General features: G+C 33.0%; 1 protein-coding gene across 1 annotated transcript; it reads left to right on the forward strand.

Annotated features, from left to right (window-relative positions):
• Nucleotides 1-6: 6 nt before the first annotated feature.
• Nucleotides 7-7026, forward strand: LOC134247591 (intermembrane lipid transfer protein VPS13C-like). Its single transcript, XM_062729925.1, has 10 exons — nucleotides 7-20; nucleotides 309-384; nucleotides 497-582; nucleotides 2990-3113; nucleotides 3496-3619; nucleotides 3959-4022; nucleotides 4242-4387; nucleotides 4660-4783; nucleotides 5132-5248; nucleotides 5402-7026. The coding sequence occupies exons 2-9, from the start codon at nucleotides 345-347 to the stop codon at nucleotides 5243-5245; spliced, it is 822 nt and encodes a 273-aa protein (XP_062585909.1). The 5' UTR covers nucleotides 7-20; nucleotides 309-344; the 3' UTR covers nucleotides 5246-5248; nucleotides 5402-7026.
• The last annotated feature ends 1227 nt before the right edge of the window (nucleotides 7027-8253 follow it).

The raw sequence follows: 8253 nt of genomic DNA on the forward strand, positions 1-8253 counted from the left end.
TTTTCTATGAGCCTCTGCTGGTAAGGTTGTTTTTTCCTCCTCAGTATTTTTTTGACTCAATGACATATTGGGGTGCCACCACAAACTTCATGAAACAGGCCAGAATTTGGACTCCTTTTCTGTGGTCCCAGTAAGGAGTACAAATTAAATCTTTGTTTAAAAACTGCACAGAAGTAATTAAATTGAAAGTTTATTATCATGGGACATACTATTTCAAATGAAATCTAGTAGAAGACAAGTGTTAAACAAAACAATAAAATTTATTGTGAATATGAAAACCTTGATCTCATTTTCTGTGTGATTAACAGGACACAATACAAGGAGAGGATGCCTTCACCAGTAACATGGTCAGGGGATTTGAGAATGCCATGGGACATATTGTAGGTAAGAGAAATGTCCTTCTCAGTCTTTATAGTTGCTAGTTTAAAATAGTCATAAACTGTGATTTTCTGGAAGATAGGCCCTGTCTTTTATGTGAATCTGATTGGTTTTACAGGAGGTACAGCTAACTCTGTGGCTAGGATTACAGGAACTCTGGGGAACACTCTGGCTTACTTATCCATGGATGATGAGTTTCAGAAGGTAGGGACTTTCTGCTCCATATTATAATTTTTTATACGCCCGTCTTAAGACGGGACGTATTATGTTATAGGCTTCGTGTCCGTCCGTCTGTCCGTCTGTCTGTTAGCTTTTTCGTTTCCGGCTCATAACTTTAATACTACTAGGCCTAGGATTATCAAACTTTGTCATCTGATGCATCTTGGGTAGAAGGTGTGTCGCGCACAAAAAGTAGGTTGCTCTGACCTTTAATTAAGAAGTTATAGCCAAATATGGAAAAATCCTTTCCGGCCCATAACTAGAAAACCATAAGACCTACAATCATCAAACTTGGCCAGTTTATGCATCTTAGGTAGAAGGTGTGTCGCGACCTACATGTATTTCAAGGTCACTGTGACCTTTAATTTAAGTGAAGTTAAAAAAAAATGTGTCTTTTTACTTTTCATTTACACATCCCAAATAATGTAAAAGTATTGCACTGTTCTTATTAAAAAAGTGTTAAATCAAGAAAATACTAATTTTTTTTAAGCATATACTTGACAGCAATCTAAAACAAATATAATGTGTGTTAAGGCCTATTTACACGGTCTGACTTGTAAGATATGATTTCAGATGTGATTTCACATCTGACTCCAGTGTTTCATTTACACGGTATGATTTGTCAGACATGAAGTTCATTAATATTTCCCTCCAAATTTTTTTTGTTTACATTTCAGAATGGATGATGATGATAATTTAATAGCCATTTGTGTTTTAATAAATCTACTTCTTCTTGATATAGTTCTACTAATCTTTCAGTTTGTTCTGTAGTTAAATACAGTTCTCTCTTCTGTCCAGCCAATAGAAAATGTCCTCTCAGGATTTCCCCCACATTTTAATTACAATAAATAAGATTAATTGATATTGAATTATCTTTGGAGAAGAAGTGCGGGAAAAATTCACATGTTAGTTCTTCTTTATATAGATCAACCTCTCTGACCTTGTCAATAATTGGTTAAAACCATCTGACTTGCCAGACAGAATAGAGCATGTTTCTATTCCATCTGACTCCATCTGACTTCATATCTGTCTTCTGATTTTCCTATTTACATGATATGATTTGTAAGATGTGGCAAGTCACATCTTACAAATCAGATCGTGTAAATAGGGCTTTAGAGAAATCCCATGTCTCCCATGAGTGTAATTATCAGGCACTGGTCAAGAAGAATTTTGATAACAGAAAATTGCATGTCAAATTATAGAGAAATTAATGGGTTTTGAGTGCAGCAGTTAACTGACAGAGCATTGGCGTTATCTATATCCCTTGAGAATTGGGCAAATGGGTAAGCCTGTTTGATTAAAAATAGCTCTTGTTGACTAGCTTAAGTTTTGAAATGAATTTGATGAAAAGTAATTAAAACTAATTTGATATTGCATAATAGACTAATCTGATATTATGTAAATTTATTAATTTAAAAACTAATTTTATGGGGTGGGGTTGAATCAGCATGTCCATATGAATTACATACTAAAACCTGTCGGACATTAAATCTCAACCCAAAAAAATCTGAGAGTATTTTATATGTTTTTGAAAAAAAATTATAGTAGATAGTGCAGACCCATTCATCTCTTGGTAGTAATGAGTAGACAAGCATCCAGTTAAAGATTAATTAATGAGTTCAGTGTAGGAAGGCTTGCTGTCTCAGTCGCTCTGATTAGTGATTAAGCAGCCCTTTGGGGATTATACAGAAGAACTGCTGGTCAGTTTATAAATATGTCATTTGATGGCCAGCCTTTTTTTCAAAATTAATTTGGTATAAATTAAGTTGTTAAGACTAATTTGATGATGGGCATTTGACAAGGTCTAACACAACCAGCACAGAAATCTATCAGTGATGTAAAATTTATTATAATTGATGCCTAGATCACAGGGGATGGATAAATATTTTAAGGAATGGAAAAATCTTAGAATAAAGGTTGATGTGATTTTCTTGTACCTAAACTGTTCAAGAAAATTGTAATTTTTTGACGGGCGTATCATGCTGTGGCGCGGCACTTTATTTTGGCTTCAAACAAGTCACATTGAAATAAAATGAAATTGTCTCAGGTGGATAGGTGTTGTTACTTATTAAGGTGCATATACACAAGACAGTATCACTGTGTTTAAATAATCCTAATAAGGCATACATGTATTATCATTCAGATCTTTCAAGAATTCAAACATCAAAAGTGTTTCAAAAAACTTTCCTTTGAGCACGTACCTGCTCTTTATATAACATTCAACTAAGACATGTAGAGTTGGTTTTGTTTGACTTTAAATTGCCTTGTAGAGAGAATTTTGGAGGTCACAGCAGCATTTGCTCTTAAATTCACATGTAAATGTTAAATCAAGAATGTACATGATATGTTGAGATAAATATAGATTTGTTTGACCTTTCTCATGACCTTGTAGAGGAGAGTGCGTCGGTTACAGCAGCAGCCCCGGAATCTCCCACACAGCATGGCCATGGCGGGGAAGGGTTTCTTGTCAGGGATGAAGTTTGGTCTCCTAGGGGTGGTGCTAGATCCTGTACATGGTAGGCTGTATTTTTATTAGTCCCTTACTGGTGAAACCAGAGAGGACTCAGGTTTTTAATATGTTAAAAATACAATTTTATTAGATTGTAAATCAGTTATTTAGAATTATTGTTTCAGAAAAAGGTAAAATGGATAAAAACATTAGAAATATTTAATTGTTTAAAAGAAAAAGATCATTGTATTATTTTTTTAACTTACTTTGTACAGCTAGAAGCTTTGAATTTCTTTTAAAAGGTATTTCAGGAATTCATTAAACATACAGTTGGAAAATTAATGAATGCGTATAAATGGAATAAAATGTAATAATAATATGTAACATAATGCATGTAAATCCCTTGTGTTGATATTGTGTTAAAAAATATATTCTGTATTTATTTTCAGGTGCTTCAGAGGAGGGTGTTGAGGGGTTCTTTAAGGGGATCGGTAAGGGGTTGCTGGGACTGGTCACTCAGCCCCTTGGAGGTGTGATGGACATGGTCAGTCTGGCCTTCGATGGTGTCCGCAGGTAAAACAATGATGATATTATAAAATGATATGTGAAGATACACCCTCAATACCTTTCATGTGTAAAAATATAATGTCTTTAATACTGTTAAATATAATTAACATTAAGGTTGATGTTTTTTTGTGAGGAAAATGTATTTCACATTTTTACATTGTTTTACATTCTCTGTTATCCATTATAAATGTGTTTTGAATATAAGATACTCTGATTTGTCATTTTTCTGCATACTTGAAAAATTATACCATTAGTATAACTTTTCCATTTTATACACATTTTAACCTCTATGGTATCTATAAGTAATCCTTTGATGAGTGTGGATCTTTCTTCTATTTTTGACAGGTCTGCTGAGAATGATGTAGTAGCCATAAGAATGAGATTACCCAGGTTTATCAACCCCTATCATGTAGGTTGTTTTCCACTTCTTTATTTGTTGATATTGTATAATTAAACAATACATGATTATTTTAACATTTGATAAGAGTTCAAAAGCTGAATTCTTATAATTATGTAACCTTGTCTCAAATAAAACCATGCAAATACATGTATGTATCTTCAAGTTGGTTAATGATAAAACCATACTCGGCCTTCAGTACATTAGATACAATATGATTTTTCCTTCCAGGGTTTAGAGCCCTACTCGTGGTACAGGGCCCAGGGTAACTTTATCCTACACAGACTCCGGGATGAGCAGCGATCCTCCGGGATCTTTGTAGACTTCGCTCCTCTGAGTTATGATGACAGAGCAGACCTCCTGTTCATCACAGACAGGTCAAGAGTTCTCTTTTACACTTACATTAAAAATCATTAACTTAAAAATGCACACAGGGTATTGATTCTTTGCCTCATAAAATTTCAAACAAGATGCTTGGGATTAAATCTCCCGGTATAATATTGCTTATGAAATATCTTTGGTGTTATAACAATTTATTAAATTTTAATTAATTTCCATAATGTATGAATGTAAATACCCAGAGCTTTTGATTATGAAAGATGAAAAATATAATATGAAAATTAATGGTTTGTATGATGTTTTTTGACAGGACAATTTTGAGCTTGTCAAAGAATCGATTTTCCCCGGGGTATGACGTGAAGTGGGAAGTAGAGAGGGAGAGGATTATGGGAATTCCAGAGGTGACAGAAAATAAAATAGTCCTCACTCTCAAGGTAGGTTTGTCTAAGGACTTCACTGAAGATACACTAGTAATCAAGTATACAAACTCATAACCAAGTTATAATTATTGGCACAAGGTACTAATATTAACTTTTATACAGTGTGAATATTCTTTGAATTTGAATATATATTTTCTTCAGTTTTGTATCAATTTGACTATAGAAAAACCAAATTTATTTTGTGATCACAAGTATATGCATCATTTAAGAAATGATAACATCAAGCTCCTAGTATAGAAGAAAAAACGCATTTGAAATATTACCACAGTTTAAAATATCTTGACTAAAAGATATGAAATCATTCAGGGTAGTTAAAAATACTGGTTGTTTTTGCTTTTGAAGGACAAGAAGGGTTCCTTATTCTCTGGGAGTACAATAGAGATCTCTAGTCCAAACTCTGAAATACTGAGGTGGATCCAGGATCGTATGGAGCGTATTGTCAGACAGCAGATCTAAGTAGTAAGTTACAAAGTCTCATGGAAGTTTTTGAGTAAAGAATTGTTTTCAATGTTTGTATAAAGTAAAGAATACATGTATAAAACAAATTAATATTTTCTTGTGATTGATATTGTGATGTGTCTTACAATATTTGTGTGATTGTTTATTTTCCAGGTTGTCATAAAGTTCTGTGGATTTATTTGACATGAACAAAAGAGATTGATGTTTGGCTGTGATTTTTAGAAACTGTATATTGACTGCAAATTTCAGTAGCATAATAGCTGAGTGTTTGTTGTTCTGACATCTCATATTTCATTTTTCGCCATATGTTGATGATGGGTTAGCTATTCTTGTTGTCATAAGTACACTGTGTAATATAAATATTAAAACATGTATGTTTTAAGGGAAGTCCTCAGTTTATAAGCAGGGCATGCTTACATGTAACACCATAAAAATAAATTGCATGTAGTCAATTTATTGTGATATACACTCCATGTGCAATACCTTTTAACAGCATTTTACAGTTGTTTTTGTTTAACTTGTTTACCATGTATGTATGTGTTTATGACATTCCAGGATTACCTGTCCTTTTTGTCTATTAGAAGTATTTGTTAATTGTATATTGTGGTATACACCCTCCCAAATATAAGACTTTGAGTAGTAATGATCTCGAGGTAGATTAATTTAATTTATTTCCAAGTTTATAGTCACATAAAATGAACTAGCTAGTTGCATAGCTATAAAATAAAAATTAACTGAATTGGAAAGGAGAATGTTTTGAACTAAAATGCTAGATTCTTCTGGGAAGATATAATAACTTTTTTTGAATTGTAAAGATCAGGAATCCAAATTAAGCTCTTTTTCCAGTAGAAAATTACAGCATTGTTCTGAATATAGCTACTTGAGATTAATGTATTTCAATTTAAAACCAAATACTAGAACTATACAGTTGAACTTCATTAATGCCCCAAACTCTGATATCTCGAACATACCATTGATATTTAGAAGTGATTATTATGAAGTCCAACCCACTTGTTCCTTAAGAATTTTACCCTCGAATGCTAGGATATCTTGATTTTTTTTTTCCAATTGAGTTTTAAATAATGAGGTTTGACTACTTGCTCACATGTAAAACTATCAATAGGAGCAAGCGGAACAAAACATTATGGCTAAACTTTCTGTGATATATGTATACAGTGCTGTATTTATAGGTTTCACAGATAAAGGATTTTTCATGATTACCTTATATAAAACACAATCAGGCTGATATTTTTTGCAAAAGATATTTTTTCTCTTATTATAAACATTTCCAGTTATTGAACATATTAAACTCTAATTTTAAACAAAAAAGATGAAATCATATTTTTCATTCAACAAAAGATTGTACACACTTTGTTGTAACTCATTAGTACATTTATCTCCAATACTTGGCATTCAAATTATATTGCACTTTGTTATTTTCATAGACATACAAGACTACTGTTTTATACAAATTGCACTTTGACCTGAACATTTTGGAATTGACCTGATGAAGTAATTCAGACTTTCCCATCATTTATTACAATAAACTGGAATATGAATTAAGCAAATTTGAAGGATTTGTAGATTTGCACTTAACTGGTCTAATACATGTAGAACCGATATTTTGGGTGTTTAATGATCATTATTAGACATTTAACATTTATATATATGGTTAAGATTTTTTTCTACTTTGTTTACAATTATTTGTTAGCCAGAGAGAATTATGTTGTTATTTACTTAAATTATTATTGCTTTGTTAATAAAGAAACACGTATTTAGATTACCGACATTGTTATTTGATATATACCACAAAAGTTGGAGATTCCAGAACATATACACACGACATATAAAATATAGATTTTGGTCTATCTGTGCTTGTTTATATATCCACAAAACTTGAATCTTGGCCAGAATTCTGACAGTTGGATCTGTAGCTTTCATCTTTCAAAGCTCATCCCCATGCAGGATTTAAGATACCAGGGCCCGTTTCACAAAGCCTACTTGGGACTAAGTTCTGTCTATATCAATATACTTGCCTGTGTGAATATCCAAGGTTTCTCATGGGGGGAGAAAATGTGTTTGGGGAGAGAATATCCGATGAACTACTAGTATATGTATATAGACGATTGGGTTTTCTCCAGGTTAAAACTGCTTTAATTTGCATGGAATTACTAGGATTTCAATAAATGGTAAAAATGTGTCAAAATTAGTCCAAAGTACACTGTATATTGAAATGTCCGTTCACAAAACTGGAGCTGGCGAAATAGATGGTACACATGCTGGAATAATTCCCTTTCATTTGAAGAGCACGCCCTTGTAATCAAAAATAGCACATTATTTGATCCATTATTGCATGTATACACTCATGTATACAATCATTATGTTTTTATCTACATGTACATGTTTACCTATTTATGTATTATTAGTATTTAAATCGATATTGAATTAAATTTTGAATAAAATATTTTAGATACATGTAAATGGAAACACTTGTTCACTTTCTATAACATGTATAAGTACATGATACTTGATGAACCCCAAACCAAGCTCAGGATATACATGTATTGATGTTCCTCCCAAGAATGGTTGCATCTAATCTTCCCTAGGACGTTATCATTGAAGGAACACAAACATAACGAAATTAATTTTGTTTTCTTTAGTATTCTACACATCGGCAAAATTATTATTACCCCCTCCCGTGCTCCTCCACTTCCTAAAGCCATGAGATTACAACTAGTTTCCTCTACGCGTAACAATGTACATGTATAGCTATATATGAGATTTCAATAGATTTCGCTTTTTCATACCCCCGTTTGAAAAGCGGGAGGGTATATAGTAATCGCATAGGCGTAGTCACAAGGGGGCAGCGGGGGGGCACTAGCCCCCCCCCCCCTTCAGATCGGGGGGGGGGGGGGGGCAAGGGTATGTCTGTGCCCCCCACTTTTTAATGAAGAACAAATCACAGCTATTTTGAAATTATATTAAACTTTATTTTATGGCATTTT

Source organism: Saccostrea cucullata, unplaced genomic scaffold, assembly GCF_032062105.1.
Source record: "Saccostrea cucullata isolate Sc308-1 unplaced genomic scaffold, CSIRO_AGI_Scuc_v1 ctg2197, whole genome shotgun sequence".
NCBI classification, from domain to species: Eukaryota; Metazoa; Mollusca; class Bivalvia; order Ostreida; family Ostreidae; genus Saccostrea; species Saccostrea cuccullata.

Bases quoted from the DNA above. Each gene is read 5' to 3' on its own strand.
- LOC134247591 (XM_062729925.1), top strand. From the start codon at position 345: ATGGTCAGGGGATTTGAGAATGCCATGGGACATATTGTAG. The intron at 4,023-4,241 runs GTAGGTTGTTTT...TTTTCCTTCCAG, and splicing joins GGTTTATCAACCCCTATCAT to GGTTTAGAGCCCTACTCGTG. The intron at 4,388-4,659 runs GTCAAGAGTTCT...GTTTTTTGACAG, and splicing joins CTCCTGTTCATCACAGACAG to GACAATTTTGAGCTTGTCAA.